The 21,205-nt window shown below is 33.0% G+C and overlaps 9 protein-coding genes across 9 annotated transcripts; 7 read left to right on the top strand and 2 right to left on the bottom strand.

Moving 5' to 3' along the window:
* Positions 1-165: 165 nt before the first annotated feature.
* BX664DRAFT_350999 (GTPase-activating protein GYP7) lies at positions 166-2,963 on the bottom strand (the record flags this gene model as incomplete). Its single annotated transcript, XM_051547639.1, has 11 exons — positions 166-390; positions 453-503; positions 577-840; positions 894-1,147; positions 1,218-1,300; positions 1,366-1,604; positions 1,668-1,991; positions 2,052-2,154; positions 2,236-2,548; positions 2,620-2,884; positions 2,943-2,963. The coding sequence occupies 11 exons, from the start codon at positions 2,961-2,963 to the stop codon at positions 166-168; spliced, it is 2,142 nt and encodes a 713-aa protein (XP_051399259.1).
* A 791-nt stretch (positions 2,964-3,754) lies between these two features.
* On the top strand, positions 3,755-4,192 carry BX664DRAFT_360115 (uncharacterized protein; the record flags this gene model as incomplete). Its single annotated transcript, XM_051548135.1, has 2 exons — positions 3,755-3,814; positions 3,887-4,192. 2 exons carry the CDS (start codon positions 3,755-3,757, stop codon positions 4,190-4,192), a joined length of 366 nt encoding a protein of 121 aa, XP_051399258.1.
* A 492-nt stretch (positions 4,193-4,684) lies between these two features.
* On the top strand, positions 4,685-6,568 carry BX664DRAFT_299382 (uncharacterized protein). The gene is made up of 3 exons (XM_051542301.1): positions 4,685-5,344; positions 5,432-6,295; positions 6,369-6,568. Exons 1-3 carry the CDS (start codon positions 4,703-4,705, stop codon positions 6,435-6,437), a joined length of 1,575 nt encoding a protein of 524 aa, XP_051399257.1. The 5' UTR covers positions 4,685-4,702; the 3' UTR covers positions 6,438-6,568.
* A 373-nt stretch (positions 6,569-6,941) lies between these two features.
* On the top strand, positions 6,942-9,176 carry BX664DRAFT_360113 (uncharacterized protein). The gene is made up of 2 exons (XM_051548134.1): positions 6,942-8,837; positions 8,931-9,176. The coding sequence occupies exons 1-2, from the start codon at positions 7,006-7,008 to the stop codon at positions 8,956-8,958; spliced, it is 1,860 nt and encodes a 619-aa protein (XP_051399256.1). The 5' UTR covers positions 6,942-7,005; the 3' UTR covers positions 8,959-9,176.
* A 116-nt stretch (positions 9,177-9,292) lies between these two features.
* Positions 9,293-11,816, top strand: BX664DRAFT_336264 (Na+ dependent nucleoside transporter C-terminus-domain-containing protein). The gene is made up of 6 exons (XM_051546054.1): positions 9,293-10,124; positions 10,257-10,610; positions 10,674-10,835; positions 10,909-11,214; positions 11,285-11,565; positions 11,624-11,816. Exons 1-6 carry the CDS (start codon positions 9,762-9,764, stop codon positions 11,664-11,666), a joined length of 1,509 nt encoding a protein of 502 aa, XP_051399255.1. The 5' UTR covers positions 9,293-9,761; the 3' UTR covers positions 11,667-11,816.
* An 817-nt stretch (positions 11,817-12,633) lies between these two features.
* On the top strand, positions 12,634-15,443 carry BX664DRAFT_379893 (nucleotide-diphospho-sugar transferase). The gene is made up of 10 exons (XM_051548874.1): positions 12,634-12,773; positions 12,842-12,966; positions 13,036-13,296; positions 13,356-13,542; positions 13,601-13,764; positions 13,825-14,191; positions 14,248-14,359; positions 14,435-14,542; positions 14,612-15,036; positions 15,108-15,443. Exons 1-10 carry the CDS (start codon positions 12,639-12,641, stop codon positions 15,333-15,335), a joined length of 2,112 nt encoding a protein of 703 aa, XP_051399254.1. The 5' UTR covers positions 12,634-12,638; the 3' UTR covers positions 15,336-15,443.
* A 172-nt stretch (positions 15,444-15,615) lies between these two features.
* On the top strand, positions 15,616-16,732 carry BX664DRAFT_336256 (CTD kinase subunit gamma CTK3-domain-containing protein). Its single transcript, XM_051546053.1, has 5 exons — positions 15,616-15,816; positions 15,881-16,057; positions 16,141-16,226; positions 16,307-16,391; positions 16,477-16,732. The coding sequence occupies exons 1-5, from the start codon at positions 15,652-15,654 to the stop codon at positions 16,651-16,653; spliced, it is 690 nt and encodes a 229-aa protein (XP_051399253.1). The 5' UTR covers positions 15,616-15,651; the 3' UTR covers positions 16,654-16,732.
* A 264-nt stretch (positions 16,733-16,996) lies between these two features.
* BX664DRAFT_336253 (uncharacterized protein) lies at positions 16,997-18,793 on the top strand. Its single transcript, XM_051546052.1, has 3 exons — positions 16,997-17,332; positions 17,409-18,158; positions 18,226-18,793. Exons 1-3 carry the CDS (start codon positions 17,134-17,136, stop codon positions 18,618-18,620), a joined length of 1,344 nt encoding a protein of 447 aa, XP_051399252.1. The 5' UTR covers positions 16,997-17,133; the 3' UTR covers positions 18,621-18,793.
* Positions 18,794-18,889: 96 nt separating this feature from the next.
* Positions 18,890-21,170, bottom strand: BX664DRAFT_386986 (Endonuclease/exonuclease/phosphatase). Its single transcript, XM_051549356.1, has 4 exons — positions 20,489-21,170; positions 20,349-20,422; positions 19,186-20,279; positions 18,890-19,088 (listed from the first exon to the last, which is right to left on the bottom strand). The coding sequence occupies exons 1-4, from the start codon at positions 21,106-21,108 to the stop codon at positions 18,954-18,956; spliced, it is 1,923 nt and encodes a 640-aa protein (XP_051399251.1). The 5' UTR covers positions 21,109-21,170; the 3' UTR covers positions 18,890-18,953.
* Between the last annotated feature and the right edge of the window lie 35 nt (positions 21,171-21,205).

The following is a 21,205-nucleotide window of genomic DNA, read 5'->3' as shown; positions in this document are numbered from 1 at the left end:
CCGCTGCTCCCGGGTAAAGGGCAAGCATGATTCTTTTGCCTTTATTGAGTAGCCACACCAAACTATAGATACATACATGAAGGGTTACAATAAAACATCATCAAGATAAGTAATATAATAATAGTAATAATAGTAATAATCATAATACTAATAATATACACTTTATTAAGATAGTAAATCACGTAACAAAAGGCTAACTGGTGGTAAAGTAGATGTTTTTGGAGTAGTCGTTGTTGATGATGATGATGATGCAGTTTTGGAAACCTTTTGCTGTTGCTTTGATCGTTTTTCGTCCACAGTCTGTACCCGTTGTCTGAATTGGTAAAAGATGATTTCCGCCCGTTGTAGAGTTTCTTGAATATCCATCGTCAATGCCAGATCATTGATATACTATACATATATAAGTATTTAAATCAATTTAAATTTTTTTTTTTTTTTGCATTATAATATACCTTTAGTATTTCATCAAAGTTTTTCAAGTAATCGATAATAAAATCACGGTGCTAATATATATATAAAGACGAGGGAGTCAATTCAAAGTACGAGTATAAATATATATATATATATAATATTTACCTGATCAAGAATAGAGAGAGCGACAAAAAGATGAAATTGATTCGACAAATAGTTGGTCCATAGCACTTCCCATAGAGTCAAGGTATCATTCCAAGTAAATTCTCTTTTAAACCAAACCAATAACCAACGGAAACAAAAGAATAGATTGTAACTATCTGTACGTTGTAAATGTTTATAAAGTTGAGGATCCATAAATTGCAAGAGTTCATCCATTGTCAATAGTTGTTTATGCATGCCAGATTGATCCATAAAAAAGTTGGTCTTCTACAAAACAATAGAGTCAGTATAAAATTATAATTATATTATTATTATTTTACCGTTCTGTCCATAAATCCAACGAATGCCCAAAAAGCAAGAGCATCATCATTAATAGTAGCGTACAAGGGAGATAACAAATCAGACATGCCCTGAACATAACCCAAATCCTCATTATAAACATTATAAGCACATAAAATTTCTTTCAATATTTCCAAATTTGCGTTTGTTCCAATATTCACCATGGGATCAGGATTTGGGAGATCTTCTTTTGAATAGAAAGGTGTTGTTCTATCCGTGCGATGTACGTCTTTATCTATGTTGAAGAAACAAGAATTACTTTGTTAAATTCAATTTTTTCCTTCGTCTTCTTCTTTTGTTCATACCGATTCGATGCTTTTGATCTTGATAATGCGCATTTTCTTTGACTTTTTCATTCCATTTTGTTTTCAATTCTTGATATAACTTCCTACAAGTAAAAAAAAAAAAAAAAAAATCAGAATGAAAGAAAAAAAAAGAGTCTTATTAGTGTACCTCTTTTCATCAACGAGTTTTTCAAGATCAGCTTTTGTTGAATCCCAAGGATAAACGCCTAACAAGAATAGCCATGCTTCTTTACGTATAGTAGGATCTAATCCACCACGGAATATACTTTCCAATACAAAAGGTTCACCAACAGATAATTTTCCAGTATGATCAAAAAATGATTTCCAATGATCAAGAGTGATTGGTTTTGTTCTGGTATGTGTTGGAATGGACATATCATTTTCAGACTATGTATAACATAAAAAAAAAAAAAAAGGTAAGTATAGATCGAATTCATAAAGATGACTTACATTTAGTATTTCAAAAGAACCAAGAGCAGTATCTTCTTGTTCCCATTCTCCGTGATGACCCCATAATCCTACATGTCGATATCGGTGTTCTTCAGATAAGTTTTGACTTGATTGAGCTGCAAGACCTGCGGCCCATTTTGCTAAAAAGATACGGGCTGAATCATAATCATCCATAGTTTGTCGAACATTGTCATTATCTTGATATCTTGATAGGACAGAATTTGATACTTGACTTTGTTGTAAAATAGAAGCAGCTGTATTTCTTGAGAATTTAGTCACTCTGGATAATTTTTCGAATAATCCCCATTTCATTTCCTTCAGTGACTAAATATTTAATATAATAAAATGAATATAAACAATTTCATGAATATCATATCTACTTACAGCTATTAGTGGATCCATTTGTGTCATTTCATATGCTTGTGGTTTTGAAGTGGATGAATTTTTTCCTTTCCTTATATAATATAATGTTGTATCTTTTTCAGAGCTAATAATAATGATAATAATAAAATGAGTATAAATATAATTTTTCTTTTTTAAAAAAAAAGAAGAAGATAAAAAAACTTACATTTCAATAGGTACCAATGAACAAAGTCGTTCCATAAATTCATCACCACCCCATCGAGTTTGTTGCCGCTGTTCGTCACAAGACCATTTTCCACCTTGAGTATTTTTTTGAAGTACGGTACTATTACTTTCGTCATCATGAAACCAAAAAGGAGTAGAAGAGTGACCATTTTTAAAGTTGAATATAATACTTCCATACCATTTTGTAAAGGAAGGAGGTCGAACGACTATTGAGTGTATATCTTGAAGAGGAGTAGATAATGCATACTTTGAATGATGTTCAAATCCAGCAGAATGGACCATAATAGTGGAAACTACATATATATAAATATAGAATAAGAAGAAGAAGAAGAAGAAGATTATATAATAATATGACAAACAAAACCTTGTTCGTTTTCTTCAGGATGACTATCAACTTGTACATAAGCTTCTAGGTCTTCAGAAGGAATCAATATTTCAGGAGTCCAAGAAATCAAAAGTAAATTTTCAGGTATTTGTTTTTCGACAATAGAAATATATCCTGGTATAAAAGTTTGACTATTAGCAGAAGGATGAACATAAACTTTTGATTTTGAAAATAAAAGTTTAAGTGGTTTTTCTGATATGATTGAAGGAGAAGGGTCAGTGACAAGAGTTGGATCGTTAATAAACTATATTGAAAATATTAGTATAAATAATATTTCTTTTAAATTATTATTAAAAACTTACAGCGTAATCTTCTTTTTGCATAATATTATATAAAAGAAAAAGAAAAGGGAAATAGAGAAGAAGAAGAGAAGTGGTAGCATCTTTCTTTTTTTTTTTTGTCAAATTGATTCCCCGCGCATTGCTGGTGTCGGGTCACAAGAAAATGCTTTTCGTGATGTTATACCATTGGTCTTTCCCGAAATGGATGTCGCATTACCACTTTTTCAGATATTGCTCTAAGAGATGTCGGTAGAGTATGTCAAAACACGTTGATTGATGATTGATGATTGATGATTGATGATTGATTGTGTCAGCAGGTGAGTTGATTCTTTTCAACAGGCCATATTTGGAAAAAAAAGAATTATATTTTTTTATATTGTATCATCATCATCATAATCTTCAGAGTTAAGTCAGGGGTATACTAATGTAATATTCATATCTTGTGATGTTGATGTGAATTTGCATAATAGTTCCTTTCTTTTTTTTTAAAAAAAAAACATTTACTCTGGTCTTCTTTGTTTATTTTCATTAACTGAGACATTCGATCGATCACCTTTTGTATAGTTGACAAATGTAAATTTGCATAATAATTCTTTTTATTTCTTCTGAGGTATTTTTGCCAGGTTTATTTTATTCCTTGATCAAGTGAGAGATATAAAAAAGTGATATTTTATTCTTCTTTTTTTTTTTTTCTGTTTCTCTTTTTTTTTCTCTTTTTCTTTTAATTTCTTTATCTATTTTGGATTATTGACGCTAGTATTTTTTTATAGATCTCCAGGATTTGCTTTATCATTGGTTCCATCAACGAAGTAGAAGAAAAGCTAGCTGGATCAATGGATATCCGTTTGTTTGAACACAAATCACAAGGTAGGATCAATTACTATACATCATCAGTGGAGACCAAAAAAAAAAAAAAAAAAAGGACAATGGATATTAATGAATGCAATCATTTTCAATTTATCTAGTTGGTCAAGGAAAGCTCACCTGTTCTCCAGGATTTTTATTGTGATCAAAAATACAATCAGCGGTGGAAACGAACAGCAGTTATATACAGCGAAAAGGGAACACATGTAGTCATCAAGCATCACCAACGACAAGTAAAAGAAGAACCTGGACAAAGGCTACATTATACTTTTATGGAAAGGTGGGCCGTGGCAAAAGCTCATATATTGGTGGATTTTTACGAAGACATCATGGACCTTTATTACAAGCACTTGATCTCTTCTCATCCTGGACTGGTTGAAGATGGATATATCATACCTCTGACATGAAGAGAGTTGGTAAGTTAAAAAAAAAAAAATGAAAAACAGACACCCTAGAAATGATTGGCCATTGTTTTTTTTTTTTTTTTTTTTTTTTGGTAGGAATAGGAACCTCCTACTGATGTGATCTCATAGTTATTGTTGTCATCAAGGCTCCCCCCTCTCTCTATCTTATCTTTCATTGAATAAAAACTTACTTTCTTTTTATATATATATATGTAAATCTATTTTATATATGTAACAATAGGAGAGATCAATCCAAAAAGAGGAAAAATGACTCTTTTGTGTTATTTATTAATATATGAAAAATGCCAAGGAAAGACCATCACTAATTTGGATGGTTGAAAAAAAGATCATCCTGTATCACTTCAACTCAATCATAATCGGAGTAACAATCTCTCAAATAAACACCTATTTTCTTTTATTTTTTTTTTTTTATTATTATTATTTTCTGTACACTAAATATCTTTTTTTTTTCTTCTTTTTTTTTTTTTTCTTTTTATTATTTTTATTTCAATAATGTTATTATTTCATACAAATCCAAGAAAAAGATCAACTTTGATAGCTATTACTATCTTATCTATATTAGTTATTTGTATTCAACTTATTCCATATGAATATGATTCTCTATCTTTATCAAATAACATCTTGAATTGGACTGTTACTACTACTACTACAAATGATGACATAGTAAAAGAAGAAAAATTCCTTACTTATTTACCTTATTCAAGATTCTCAAATCAACGTGGTACTTTATTAAATGCTGCTTTATTAGCAAAATATTTGGATAGAACACTGGTGGTTCCTCCCATGTTTTTAGGTTATGCTAATGGTTGGTCTCCTGGTCCTTTACTCTATCCTATTTTAGAACATATGACTGATCCTCGATTACAAGATAAATGTTTTGATGAACAAGGTCAACTTTTACCTGATGAACCAAATCCACCTGAAGAACCTTATTTATTGGGTTGTTCCAATTTTACTGCTTATGCTATGGTACCTTGGAGTTCAGTAACTGATTTGAATCTTTTAACTCGACCTGAAGAAAAAGGTGGACTTGGTATCAAGATTATTGAACGCTCAGATATGTCTCTTACTACATTAAAACAACAATTAAATTTGAAAGATGAAAATGATATGCTTCTTATGAAGGATTCTACGGTAAATAATAAAATAAAATAAAAAAAGATGATTTCTCCCAATTTTACTTATATCTCCTTATTTTTTTTTTTATTTTATTTTATATAGCGATATCAATGGCATTTTTATCAAGATGATGGTGAACCTTTGGTACCCAATCCACGTTATCTCAACGAAGTATCATTAGATCAACTAAACGAATATCAACATCGATTAATACATTTTTATGGTATATTTGGATTTGATCGAATTCGATTAACAACACCTGAAAGTGAAGAATATAGGCTAAGAATACAACAAGCACTCCTTTTCAGTCACCCCTCTATCATGGACGCATCATCCATTATTCTTGAACAATTATTAGATGGATTAGTCAAAGATAAGACGGATATTATACCACTGGATTCAAGTCAAGCTCAAGATCAAGCTTCTTCTAACAAAATTTTACCTCGATTTGTGGCTGCTCATGTACGTGCTGGTGACGCGGATTTCTTGAAAGGATTAAAGGATCGTGTACCCGAATTTGTATATCAAATTTGGGATATTATGACTGGAAATGAAACTATGGTGAATGATTTAATTGGAAATACAAATAACAAATTGATGAACAATACAAAACAACAACATGATAGACCATTACCCAAAGCACCTACTTCTATTAGAAAACAATTAGCACATTTGAATCTGCAGGATCGGCTTAAAAGGTGCACAGCTTTAGAACAAATGATATTATATGTTGCTACGGACGCCCCATCACCAAGAACCAACGCGGATTTAGCTCCTATTTTTGATGCATTTCCTTGTACTTTTGTTATGGATGATTTCGATCGAACTTGGTATGAACCTCTTACTACTATCAAATCTTCTTTGGATCCTCATAAACCTTTAGCTGATCATCTGGTTATGTTTGTGGATGCTACTGTATGTGCATGGGCTGAAAGATTTGTTGGTACTAGAACTTCTACTTTTTCAGTAAGTATATTATTATTATTATTATTATTATATATTTAAATGATTCTCATTAACTTTTTTTTTTCCTATTTAGAATTATATTATTCAATATCGTCATTCTATTGTGGATCGAATTATTGAAAAAGAAGGTCTCGATTCATAGTTCATATATATATATATATTTTGTACATAGAAAAGAATTTCACTTTTTTTTTTTTGTTAGTTATTTATACATTTTTTTTTTATATGACCAATAAAAGAAATATCTTATCTCTCACTATTGAATTCCCAGCATATGATAGATGAAGTTTTCTTTTATATAATATACGTTTTTAACGGTTTAAAAATATTACTGGTTTTTTCCTTATGGATTGCATTTATCTTCTTCTTTTCTGTGCTATGATTAGAAACTTTTTTACATCAGTGTTCGAACATACTTGGTGTTCCAATTTGATTTTCCCTCGCTCTCAAATTTATTTTTTCTTGGTCTATTTTTTTTACTCTCTGTCTCAATTTAAAGTGAATAAACGGTATAGCATGCTCCATTCCCTTGAAAACTTGTGAATCAAACTCAGCATAAGTTCTTCCTGTTCGTGCAACCATTGCCTATAAATATTCAATCTTTTTTTTTTTTTTCTTTTTACGTTCTTTTCTCCTTTTTTTTTTTCTCTTCCCCTCCTCTTTTTTTCTTTTCTTTTTTCTTTCATTCTTTCTTTTTATTTGTATATAAAATGACAGAAATGGTGTTGAACGAAGGGATTCCTCGTAATCCCAATGATATTGCTGCTCTCTTCAATCAACTTCAAGTTACTGTAGATCAGGCACAACAAAAATCACGTCTTTTGGATAATACATCTTCACGTCCGTCTTCCCTTACTTCCATATCAAATATACAACAAGAACAACAAAAGCGAACTTCTATATCTTCTACCACCAGCAAAACTACTGCTACCACTACTACTATTACCCCAAACTCTTCACTTATGACTTGCCCATGTCATCATTGGTTAGTTTCTATGGATTCTGAACACTGTGCAATATGTGATGCTCCTAATCAAGTTATGACTGCCTGGCAAAACGAACGCATCGAACGATCCAAGGTAGTCAGGGCACATCGAAGACAATTGATGGATATGACAGCAACTCAAGATCAACAACAAAATGATATGATGTTATTACAAAAAACCATTCTGGAACATCGTGAAAGTTTGATGACTCGTGACGACGACATATTATCCTTGCAATACGATATTGAACAACTTCAAACTAAATATAACGACGAAAGTGCACAAATAGAAGCCATCGAGATCTCAAAGCAAGCTGCCAAAAGGGAAATCGAGGAGTTGGGTCAACATTTATTTAAAGAAGCTCGTGATATGGTGGCTACAGAACAACAAGAAAAAATGGCATTACAATCCTCATGCGATGATCTGAAACAACAATTGGAACAAACTCAGTTAGATTTGGATCAAGTCACTGTTGATTTACAAGCTCTTCGAATGGATATGGGTAGATGGGGTGATCAACAAGACGAACAACGAATTTTACCGCACATCATCACGTCTTCCAATCATACTGAAAACGACATTGTCAATGATAACACACATATCAACAACGAAAGAACAAGTACAACTACAGCAACAACAACAACATCTTCTTCCTCGTCATGTTCTTCTGTCAGTACGCCAACGTCAAGTCATATGTTGGACAACTCCTCCACCATACTTCCTTCAGTAATACCAACTACCTCGCAAAAATTCCTGATTCGAGCCAAAATGGATCTTGCAGCTTTACAAGAAGATCAATACTTTTTGGATGAAAATTTACAACTAGAAACCTTTGAAGATGATCAACAACTCACAGATTTTCGAGAATTTATGGACAGCGCTACTTCAACGACCTTTTCATTACGCAAATTACATGGATTACCGTTTATCAAGTTGTGTGTGGCTGACGATATAGAACCATGCCTTCGTTTTGGTCCTCATCCCAAGATGACAAATAGCAAGAAAATTTTGGAAGCCATTCAAATCAAAACATGTTTTGTAGAAAAGTGTCCTCCAGGATTTGTACGAGAACAAGCAGCCATATTACGAAAAGAACGATTAGCGAAAAAGGCCAAACCAAGTTTATGGGACAAATTTTCTGTGACTACATCATTATCGACTCCATCATCATCATCATCATCATCACCGTTATCCTCGCCATTATCATCATCATCAACAACAACTACAACTTCACCAGCAAGATCTTCAGATGAAGCTACTATGTCACCTACTATTTTGGACCAACGTCATTATATGTCATGTAGTACTTGTGGACGTCGTGTTTTGGACAATGAAGAAGATCCTTCCATCATGGAGAAAGAATTAGGTTTTCGATTTAGAATCTCTTATTTTGATGAATGGGCTTGTATTGATCGATATTGTGCTGATCGTTTGAATTCTGTGATTGCTTTTTATACCTTTTTACGACAATTGCGACTGGGCCATTACAAAGACCGCTCTTTGATGGATGTTTATCAAGAATGCTCTCGATTACGTCTCGTGATGTTTTTGAGTCGGTAAGTTTCTTTCTTTTTCAAGAAATTGTTGAATATTATGTTATTGACATTTTTTTTTTTTTTTTTTTTTTTTTTTTTTTTTTTTTTTTTTAGATTGGGTGCCCTACCTCCTCCTATTTAAAAAAATACTACTTTTATTAGTTAAGTTCATTAGTGGCTTCCGTATTCCCCGCTCCATTTCTGGTGATGATTCCTCCTATTTATTATGATAGTTATCTTTTTTTTTTTTATTTTGAATAAACATTTGATGTAGAACATTTTTACAAATATAACAAAGAAAATCAGGCCATTTGAAAAATGAATAATAATAACAAAAAGGGAATTCACTTTTACAATAGTAGTAACAACCCCGCCATCCAGTTCTTCCTTCCCCACCAATGAAAATTTTTTTTTTCTTATTCCCAATTTTCCTGCCAGTAAGGGCGGATATAAACAAAAACGGTATGTGATCACTATTTTTTTTTTTCTACTCTTCTTTCTTTTCCTTTTTTTTTTATATACCAACGGAAAAAGAATCATCATCTTCTTCTTTTGATTTTCTCTCTTTTTTTTTAAAAAAAAATTAAACCATGGAGAACAAACAAGAAGAGGATCGAACAATTGGACAAGTAATAAGAAGAGCATCAGTGGCTTCTTGTAGTAATGACAGGAATCATGACAGCCTTGTCATGGACATGGAGAAAACAACGGATCATCATTTGAATGAAAAGTTGACTATTGTTGATTCAGACAAGACAGTGGAAGAAGATCAGAAAAAAGAAAAGCTTTGTCATGATATCGAAGAATACAATCCTCAAGAACAAAATAATCAATCTTTTAGTGTGATTTATACTCGTCATCGACGTTGGTTCCAGTAAGGTTTTTTTTTTTTTGTTTGTCATACAGAAATGTCAACATTGCATTTTTTTTTTTTATAGTTTGACCATGTGGTTGATCTTCACAGGGTTCTTAGCTGCTGCCTATGCACTTCAAGTACCAAAAGGATATAATCAAGAAAATTTAATTCTTGGATTGATTTATGCTTGGTTTACTTTGTATATGATCTTTAATTATATCCCCACTTCCGTGGTCACCAAGCCTTGTGGTATGATGATTCATATCGTCTCGTCTCCCTTGATGCGTCTTTCTTCTTTCGTCCGTTCCCTTCTCTATGTAGCCTTGGTCACTGTCGTGATGGTCGTCACTGTCTTTTCTTTACCTGAAAAACCTGAATCCACTCGTATACAACGTGTCATCAGTCTTTTTGGGATGGGTGTTTTCATCGGTCTATTGGTATTAACTTCAAAGGTAAAAAAAAAATTTAGGCCGTGGGAATGGCGGGCGATAAAAAAAAGGTCTCCACACTTTTTTTTTTCTTTGTCTTTTCTTTTCTTCTCCTCTTTCCTCAACTCTTTTTTTTTTTGACCATCATGTTATTAGAATCGTCGTGCTATTAATTGGAATACCATTTCAGGTGCCATGTTACTTCAATTCTTGTTAGCCTTATTTGTATTCCGTTCCAGTGCTGGTCATGATATTTTTTCTTGGGCTAGTCAATTTGCACAAGGTTACCTTAGTAAGGCTCATTATGGTACTTCTTTTGTTTTTGGTGATACTGTGGCCAACGCCAGTGCATTCGCTGTCTCTGTTTTCCCTGCTCTCATCTTTTTTGCTGCTACTGTTCAAATCTTGTATTACTTTGGTGCTTTACAATGGCTATTGAGTAAATGCTCCTTTTTGTTTACTTCTCTTCTTGGTATTTCTGGTGCTGAAGCTGTGGTTGCTGTGGCATCGGTAAAAGTTTGAATTAATGTCTCTATTTTGAGACTCATCATATATTTTTTTTATTATATATAGCCTTTCTTGGGTCAAGGTGAAAACGCTTTACTTATCAAACCTTACTTACCAGTGTTAACCGATGCTGAAATGCATCAAGTCATGACAAGTGGATTTGCTACTATTAGTGGATCTGTACTTTATGGTTATATTTCTTTGGGAATTGCAGGCGATTCTTTGTTGGTAAAAAAAAAAAAAAAAAAAAGAACTAATTTAATAGATAGATGGTATTCATTATTTTTTTTTTTTTTTGTAGACGTCTTGTATCATGTCCATTCCTTGTTCCATTGCTGTGTCTAAACTTCGATACCCTGAAACAGAAGAACCTGTGACTATGAACAGTATCCAAGTCCCTGAAGAAGAAGAAAAGGCCAACAATATTCTGGATGCGGCGGCAAAAGGTGCTGGTATTGGTGTGACTATTGTTCTATCGATGGCTGCCAATTTGATCACTTTACTAGCTTTACTTTACGCTGTCAATGCAGGTCTTACTTGGATTGGTAATTTCTTGACCATTGAAAATTTGACCTTACAGCTTATTACTGGTTATATCTTTGTTCCTGTAAGTTGAATCGATGATGATAACATCATGAATATATCTAACTCCTTTTATATATATATATATGAAATAGATTGCTTGGTTGATGGGTATTGAAAATTCGGAAGTGGTACCTGTGGGTCAGTTACTTGCTTTGAAGATTTGGGCCAATGAATTTGTTGCTTATCAAGAACTAATTACTACTTACAAAGATGTTCTCTCTGATCGGTCTAAATTGATTGTCACTTATGCTTTATGTGGTTTTGCCAATCTTGGTTCTATTGGTTTACAAGTCAGTGTATTGGGAGGTCTTGCCAAATCTCGTACTGGTACGATTTCATCCTTGGCCGTGTCTTCTATGCTTTGTGGTGCAATGTAAGAATAACAAAAAAGAGTTTTTTTTTTTTTGATATTGACTTTTTTTTTAACTTAGGTCTACTTGGATTTCTGCTTGCTTGGCTGGTATGCTTTTGTAAATAGTATGTAATTTATCCCTCTTCCTTTCACCTTATTCTATCAGTTTCTCCTTTCACTTCATTATATTTAGATTTAGTTTTTTCCTTTTTTTTTTGATATTTATAAACAAAAAAGTCATTACTCTTTATTCTGTATTACTAGAAAATCTTACAATAGATCATCAATAGCTGGAAAAAGAAGGATATGATGTGCACTTGTTGTTAAGATATCAGTTAAGCTTGAATTTTAGGTACTCATTCATGAAATTGGAAATATCATGTCAATTAGGATGGATGATCTTTTTTTTAATTTTCTCTATAAATACAATACTAGTATGTAAGACAAATTCAAGAAAATAATGCGTTTTATATTGTGTTCAAATTTAGTATGATGATTGAGCGAGGAAGGGAAGGACAAATTTTTTTTTACAAGCTTGTATGCAAGATGAAAAAACAGGATAACTTTTTGCATTTTACAGCCAACATTTTCGAATTCCTCAGCGAAATTTTGGCTGTAAAACTCAATTGTCAGGGGGTTGCCAGGCGATTTTTAAAAAAAATCGATGAAATTCTTTTGTATTCGTTGTACATTAGGTGACAAGGTAAGCGATAAAATGGCATTAGATGATGTTAAACTACTTTTTTAAGAGGAATCCAATGGTGGCAGTTGTGTTGGATGATGATCACTATTGGAGGAGGGATGGTGATATTGATATTTCACTCTATAAAATTGGGAAATATTAGGCATATATATACAGTAAAAAGATGATGAATAGATGAGTAAATCAAAGAGAGGAATAAACTTTAAAAATTCAGATGTTGCCCTTTGATGCTGACTTTTTTTTTGCATAAGATTCTTCTGTAGGGAGAAAACGGTGGTCACGACCTGAGTCAAAATTTTTCATCACCTGAAATTCTTACTTTGGAGCGTTTCCGTAGTTCTATTTTTTTTTCTTTTTTTTTTTTTTTTTTTTTTTTTTGATATTGAAAACCATGCCACCAAAGAGTAAACGACCACCACAACAACAACAACATGGAGACGATGAAGTAGAAGAACCTTTTCAAGCTGTTATTTTGACAGATAGTTATGATGATAGATTTCTTCCCATTTCTCACGAACTTCCAAAGGTAAAAAAAAAGAGGATAGCTGTCATAATAATACTTATGGTTTTCTTTTTTTTTCATTTTTCTTTTAGTGTCTTATGCATCTTTGCAATATTCCTTTGATTGAATATACATTGGAAGTATTAGCGATAACTGATGTACGAGACGTTTTCATTGTTTGTACTTCTCATATCGATAAGATCAAGGCATACCTTGAGTAAGTTGACTTTTTGTATCAGATCCAATAGAATAACTTACCCATTTTTTTTGTCTTGTTGTTATATAGACAAACCAACTGGATGAATCCCAAAGGAAAACTCAATATCAAAATTGTACAAACACCAGATGCTATGTCTGTTGGTGATGCTTTACGTGAATTGGATGCTCGACAACTTATTACGAATGATTTTATTTTGACCACAGGTGATCTGGTATCCAATATTAAACTCGACAAAGCCATTGAAGCTCATCGTGCACGAAAAAAGACAGATAAGAATGCGATCATGACAATGGTATTGAAAGAAGCGGCACGTAGTCACGCATCAAGGTAAAGAAAAGATATCTTTATTTTTTTTTGTACACTTCATGATTTTTTTTTTCAACTAGACCCCAAGAAGCTTCCAGTGTATTTGTATTGGATCCTCAATCAAGTAAATGTTTATTTTATGAACCTGTGGCTGCCTTACCCAAGAAAAGTCGAATTGAAATCTCTCCTGAAGTGTTGGAAAATCATCACCAAATTGAATTTAGAAATGATCTTGTAGATCCTCGTGTGGATATTTGTTCAGTAGAAGTAAGTTTAATAGGAAGGGAATGTATTCATGTTATTGATTTTTTTTTTTATTGAATAGGTGCCAGCATTATTTACAGAGAACTTTGATTGGCAACGATTACGTAGGGACTTTGTACATGGTATCTTGACATCAGATATTTTGGGCAAAACTATTTATACACATCTTGTCTCCGAAGCTTATATTGCACATATTCAAAACGAAAGGATTTATAATACTGTTAGGTAAGAAATAAGATCAGAAAAATAAAGAACAAAAATAGACTAATGTTTTTTTTTCCCTAGTATGCATGTTCTCAATCGTTGGGTATTCCCTATTGTACCAGAAACTAATCTTAAATCCGGTGATGATTATGAATTCATGAGTGGCAATATTTATAAATCTCGGGATGTGATATTATCAAGATCATGCATTGTGGATGAAAACGTTCAAATTGGAGCTGGCACTGTGATTGGTGAAAACTCTCGTGTAGCTCAATCTACGATTGGACGCAATTGTCGTATTGGAGCCAATGTTACTTTGGTGGGTGTCTATCTGTGGGATGGTGTAGTGATTGGTGATAATTGTACAGTGATAAACTCTATTTTGGCAAACAATGTATCCATCTTGGAAAATACCACCATCGGAAAAGGATGTTTACTCTCATCAAATGTAAGTCATATATATGAAAAAATATAAATGTACATACTAATCACTTTTTTTTAAAGGTGGTGATTGGACCCAATGATAATATTCCAAAATATTCAAGGCTCAGCTTACTTCCTCAACCTAAAACCAGTATGTTTGATAGTGAAGATGAAGATCAAGATGAAAAGGATGGTATGTTTTTTTTTCTAATCTATCTTGTCAATATTAACTCCCTCTCTTTTTTTTTTTTTTCAAAAATAAATATAGATGGTGAACGTGTCTTGACAGGTGATCATGAACCTGTTTATTTTTGGAGTGAAATTGCCAATGATGATGATGATATAGATATTCGAAATTTGAAACTGGATACTCTTGGTAAGACCAATAATAATAATAATAATAAAAAAGGGACATTATTACTATAATACTAACTGTTATATTTAGCTTATGACATCAATGATCTTGTACTTGAAGATCATGAATTGTCAGAAAGTGCATCTGAAGTGGGAGAATTATCGGATGAAGAGTCAGATGCTGATTCCATTGATGGTGCCTGGAATTTGAATCCATCTGCCAACGCAGCTAAGAAATCCGCCGAATTCAAGAAAGAAATTGCATTGACCATTGAACGTTCACTTGCCGAAAATCATACAGTAGATACAGCAGCTTTGGAAATCACTGGATTACGTATGTCAAGTAATGGTGAATATTCTGATGTACGAGAAGTCGTTGTACCATTGGTCGTAGATCATGTTGATTTGAATAACCCTGTAACAAGTCTGAAAAAGGTATTTACTCAATGGGGTCCTTTGATTGGCAAGGTGACACATAAACATGATGATCAAGTCCATGTTATTTCTCTTCTTCAGGTAAATAGAAATATATAAATATATTATTATGATATTCATCTTTTTTTTTTTTTTTTTTTTTTTTATGATAGAAACATTGTGCTTCCAATGAAGCCTTAGGCAAACTCTTTATGGGTGCTCTTCAAATCTTATACAATATCGATGTCATAGAAGAAGAAGCGGTCATGGAATGGTATACATCTGATATATCAAAATCTGGTAGTCCAACTGAGATCAAGTTACGGGAAAAGGCAACCAAGTTTGTGGAATGGCTTACAGAAGCTGAAGAAGAATCTGAAGAAGAGAGTGATGATGAATGATTATCCTAATGGGTTAGAACATACTTTTTTTTTGTTAGTTTAGATCATTGTTAGAGTAGATGTTGTTTGATTTTTTTTTTTAATAAACATATATACTTTCTTCCTAATATTTCGTATAATATAAAATAATGGGATGCACTTCTGATCGATCGAAACAGTTTAAATTTTTCATGCTGAGAATGTGGATACCTCGATTCATCCAATGGATTTATCTTTATTCAAAGTCAGTTTTTTTCATGTCAGAGGAAAACATTTTCCAGCAACTCTTTTTTTTTTTTTTTTTTTTTACTCTTTTTACTTTCTTTATCATACCATCATGTCAGAGGATCTAGATCCTTTTGAATGTCGACTTCAGTTTATATCTTTATTAAAGAAACTCAATGCTTCACAACAATCCATTCAAAAAACAGCTCGTTACGCAGTTCGGCATCGACAATTATCTGAAGATTTATATAGTTGTTTCTTGGAAGAAATAGAAAATGTAAAGTAGGAACAATGTTAGTATTTTTTTTTTTTGACTCAACTTTTTTTTTTTATCATGTTAGACTTCTCTTAATGCAAGATTAAATCTTCTTTATGTATTAGACTGTATTTTTTCTATGAGTCGAAAAGTACAGTTCATGGGATATATTGATCTGACTCAACCCAATGTATTAAGGATCATCAATGCAGTTGCTCTCTCAAGTAGTAAAGGTATTGTCAATGTGTCCAGCACGAGAAAGGTAAGTCTAATATAATATTTGAAAGCGTGTGTGTTTTAATATTGTATTGATATATATATATATATATATTTCTTTTCATATAGTTATTATCTCATTGGAAGGAAAAACAATATTTCGATAATGAAACAATAGAAACAGCACAACAAGCTCTTATATCTTATGGTGACAGGTGAAAAAAAAAGAGAATCAAGGGATGATAAGCCTTTAGACCATCAAAATTGATCTTCTCTCTCTTTTTTTTTTTTATAGCTTATCGCAGACAAAACGTCAAGACAATGGCAATGTATTCACAAAGGCAGATATACTGAATAGAATGGAACAAGATCGAGAAAGGGTATTAAGAAGAAAATATGTTTTCATAATGATTGATAGATCGGCTAATAGTTTTTTTTTTTTTTTTTTTTTATTTATTTATCTAGCATAAACGTTTACGGGAAGAAATGTGGCGGCGGTCAACGGAAGAATCTTCAGACGCAGATTTTGAACAACTTTGGCAAACTACGGATGGATTCGATGCAAAGATAGATGGACCTGATTTAATGCAACAAAATAAATTATACCTTCCTCATTACCCATGGGATTCTTTATTATTATAATGTTTATATTATTATTATTTTTTACTTGACATAATAAAAAGCGAAAAGACATGATCTATTTGAAATATATATATATTATTTTGTTACTTGACTATTTTGGGGTTATTATTTTGATTGAATAACATCAACGTTTCAGTACATGGGGGTGTTTCTATGCTTGTCATCTATTAGATTACCTTATTGGGTCATTACTTGTTCAGCCAAACATTTTTCCATTTTGTGTACGGTTCTGGAAAAAGATTTCTCCTTTTTCATCTGAAGAGTGGGTCAGCTTGTATGACCTTACCACTCATTCAATATAACATTCTCCCGATTTGTCATCCGTGATGGCTAAATCATTTTTTTTTTTTAATCATAAAAAAAAAAAAAAGAAAGAATTCAAAGAGATCAACTCATTTTATTTTCTTTCTTTTTCTTCTTTTTTCCTTACATAAACATTTTGATTCTTTTTTTTTTTTGTTTTACTTTTTGATTTGAAGCATGATATCGTTACCATCACATGTTGGTGCTGACTTAAAAATCAATTTGGAAACAGATCATATTATTCTCCATGGTTCTCCAGATGAAGCGGCTGGTGTCATACTTCATGGATCTGTTGTTTTGAATTGTCATGAACATATCAAAGTCAAGGGCTTTAGTCTCAAGTTTTCTGGGATCATCCATGTACATTGGGTAGAAGGTAAAGAATGGATTGAACGAATATGTTGTTATTTATTTTATTTTATTTTATTTTTTTTTTTTTAAAAAAAAACAAGGATCATCATCACAACGACATTATAAAGAAAAAAAGGTGATCATGGAACAAGAATGGCAATTTCTTCCACGGCACAAGATACATCATTATGACAAGGGGGAACATCATTATGATTTTGAACTTGCTCTTCCTGGTCATCTCCCAGCCACGTTTCATCATGACATTGGGATGCTTGTGTATGAATTCAAAGCACAGGTGGATCGACCCACCTTCATGACCAATTACAGCGCCACGCGTGAACTCCGCCTGGTACGCACGCCTCAACTGAACTCAGCCTTGTTACAACAATCTCAAGAGATTGACAATGTGTGGGCTAATAAACTCGCTTATCACATTCATGTGCCAAGTCAAGTGTATTGGACCGATGCCTCCATCCCTGTCACTTTTCGCCTCACTCCTTTGATGGATCATCTCCATATCAAGTCTATCCATATGGTGCTCAAAGAATATACTCGTTTTCATGCCGATGGTCATCGTAGTGTAGAACGCAAGGATTTGAATACTTTATGCGATTTACATTTTTTCCATGGTGCAATTGTTGATACTGATCATCATGCAAGACAATCCTGGTCTAAAACTGAAATCATCAAGGTGCCTGTCAATCAACCATACAACCATAACAACAATAAACATCATCATCATCATCATCCTGTTGATCTTGTGCATCCTGATAATCAAGGTGATTTTATCCAGACTTCTCACAAGTTGAAAGTAGTCGTTTCATTATTAAATCCTGATGGTCATGTCTCTGGTAAGTTTTTTTTTTTTTTTATGATATTGTTCTCTTTCTTATTCTTTTTTTTTATGGATGATCATAGAGCTTCGTGTATCCATTCCTATCGTTATCATTGAAATGGTACCTGAAGAAGACATCAGTGTCTTACCTGCTTATGAAGATGCTTGGCGAACAGCTCCTTATTTTCCTCCAAATGATTTGACTTCTGTTGAATCATCATCATCATCATTATCGTCATCATCATCAAACAATACCAATCGTCATTCATGCGCCATGTCAACCGCCTTTTCTCTGCAAGAGGATGATTCATATGAACAACAAGAATTAGATCCTTTACCTTGGATGGGCGTTGATCTCACAAGAGTGCCTTCTTATACCACAGCATTACGAACTGGTCGATTATATAGTTATTCTGGCCATTCTTTACCTAGTTATGATTCTCTGACGTTACCCATTGCCACAGGTACTGCCATTTAAATATATATTCTTTTTTTTTCCTTTTTTTGTATATAACTATTTATAGATTGATATATTTTTATATTGTTTCTACATTTTATATAATAAAGTGTATATTGTATTGTATATGATCCCTTATTTGTCAATAAACAATGACATGTTGATTCTATATAAAGATAGAGTTGACCCTATCACTATGCAGTTCATTATCAAAGATTGCGTATACTAGTTTTATTATGATCACAAAAATAAACAATAATAATAAAGTATATCTAACGAAACACAAGGATATCTATAACAACAAAAAAAAAAAAAAAAGGAGGAAGCATCTAAACTGGAGCACGTACTATCATCTTAAATCCATAATTTCCATCTGGCCGCTTTTTTCTTCTTCGTAGATTTGATAGATCTTGCTCGTTTCCCAGTTTCCCAATCATCGAACCATACACCAAAAATCCCAATCACAGGTAAATGATCACTTGCTCCCATCTAAAAAAAAAAAAAAAAAAAAAAAGAGATGAATGAAAACAATCAGATGACAAATGCTTTGCATCTTTTTTTTTTTTTTTTGAGGAAGATGACTTACCAAACGTGGATCCATGACGGTATCATAATGATAACAAATAGTATTCTTGTCAGTATAGGTTAAATCTTCAAAACCATTCTTGTTTTTTCGTTTAAGTGCAGAGATCCATTTCAAGCCGAGTTTTGGTTTTGTTTGTTGAGCATTTGTGGCTGTTGTAGATAAAGAAGTCAATGTCGGTCCAGAGGATCGGATGAATGGCGTTTGATTTGTTGTTGCGCCATCATTTACTAGTTGGTGATGATCATGCCAGAGAATTCTATCTGTCCAACTAGGTACGCGTTGTTTGGGACTGGTATCATATCGTATGGATACACTGCCTGAACTACCTATAGAATCCGTTGGAGTAATCACAAATGATAACGAAGAGGAGGAGGATGATGATGCAGCTGTTGTTGTAGCGGTAATAACAGGAGTAGATGTAGCAGGCGTGGTGATAGGCGATAACGGTGACGATGATGAAGATGGTGATGATGGGAGCTGTTGATGCAGATGATTTAACCTTGTAGCAGAGGACGGACTAGGTAAAGAGGATGATGATGAGTCACTTGTCGCCACGGTTTCCAAGGCATCAAATTTGTAAGTCGGAATAAAGTTGATTGGATGTTCTTTGAAGGATGCCAATGGAGTGGTACCTAGTTGTCGTTCCACCGAAAGCTGATCGTATTTTAGAAGTGTAGCAAAATCCCTTTTTTGAATGGTATCCAGGACAAATTGTCGTTCGGCATTGATTCGATAATTCGTATCACCAAAGATGAAGACATGATCAAATTGTTCAGTAACACTATGCTGGCTTTCTGTTGATGATGATGATGATAATGCTGATGCGGATGAAGATTTATTGACTGGTATCGTAGATGATGCATTTGATTTTTGTTTTGATGATGTTGTATCATTGTTACATTGATTGGTCGTTTTGGTGGTGTCATGATTATCCTTCTTTTTTATTTTTGATGATCGAGAGAATCTTTTCAATGAAGAAAGGTGGAATGTTGTAGGTGATGTATGTGTACAAGTTGATTTGCCACCCTTGATTTGCAATTCGTGGAGGATCCGATGAACATTTGCATTCCGTTCTGCTAACTTGGTTTGGTGTGCTAAATCATGATAGCCAAAAAAAGAAAGAGTTAGTATCAAATCGAATCATATATCTAAATTGTAAGTACCTCGCAAATGACAATTGATAAAGAGGAAAGATTGGGACCCAAAATCTAGTGATACAGCAACTGCCCCTTTGTTTCTAAATAAACAAATAAACAAATCGAATACATTAGTTTCATTTTTTTTTTTATATATTTTTTCTTACCCAACCATATTAGCCCAACCAGTCTTAATATCAGCACTATGAATATTCTTGACATAAGACGCCACAGGTTTCCAAACAAATACAGCAAGATGGAGAGCAGCCAGAGTTTCACAACGTAATAATTGATAATGTTCGCCAAGGTAATCAGATAATCGTTGTTCCCATACTTCTTTGGAAGGATAAAATAAAGATTCAGAGATATCACGTTCACATTCTTGAGTGCCGATCGCTAAAAGATGGTAAGGATGAGTTGTGCTTGAATCCAAAAACGGTATTCCACCATTCTGACAGTCATGTTCCACCAATATGTTGTTGCTGTCGGGTTGTAAAGTTTTCGCACATCGTTGATTGGCATTTATTGTAGACGGACGAGTAGTCAAGAAAGGTTCAAGATCAATAGGTAAGAGTCTTCCATACATATTCCAAGTACCAATAAAGATTTTGAGTCGATTAGGTTTTGACAAGTTGTTACCGGCGTCTGAATGTGAGACAAAAGATGTGGAGGGATCAAAAGGCGGAGACGACGAGGAGTTTCCTGACTTCAACTGAATGAAACTGGTCAAGGCTTGTACCTTTGCCCAAGATGTTGAAGGTAAATTACTGGTATCTACTTTCAACATGGGTTAAATGTATAAAGGTAGAGAAAATATAAAATAAATAGGAGGGTATATATGATACTAAGAACAAAAAAAAAAAAAGAAAAAGAAAAGAAAAAAA

This window comes from Halteromyces radiatus, assembly GCF_025201355.1.
Source record: "Halteromyces radiatus strain CBS 162.75 chromosome Unknown BX664scaffold_5, whole genome shotgun sequence".
Classification (NCBI taxonomy): Eukaryota; Fungi; Mucoromycota; class Mucoromycetes; order Mucorales; family Cunninghamellaceae; genus Halteromyces; species Halteromyces radiatus.
This window is presented reverse-complemented; position numbering and strand designations above follow the sequence as displayed.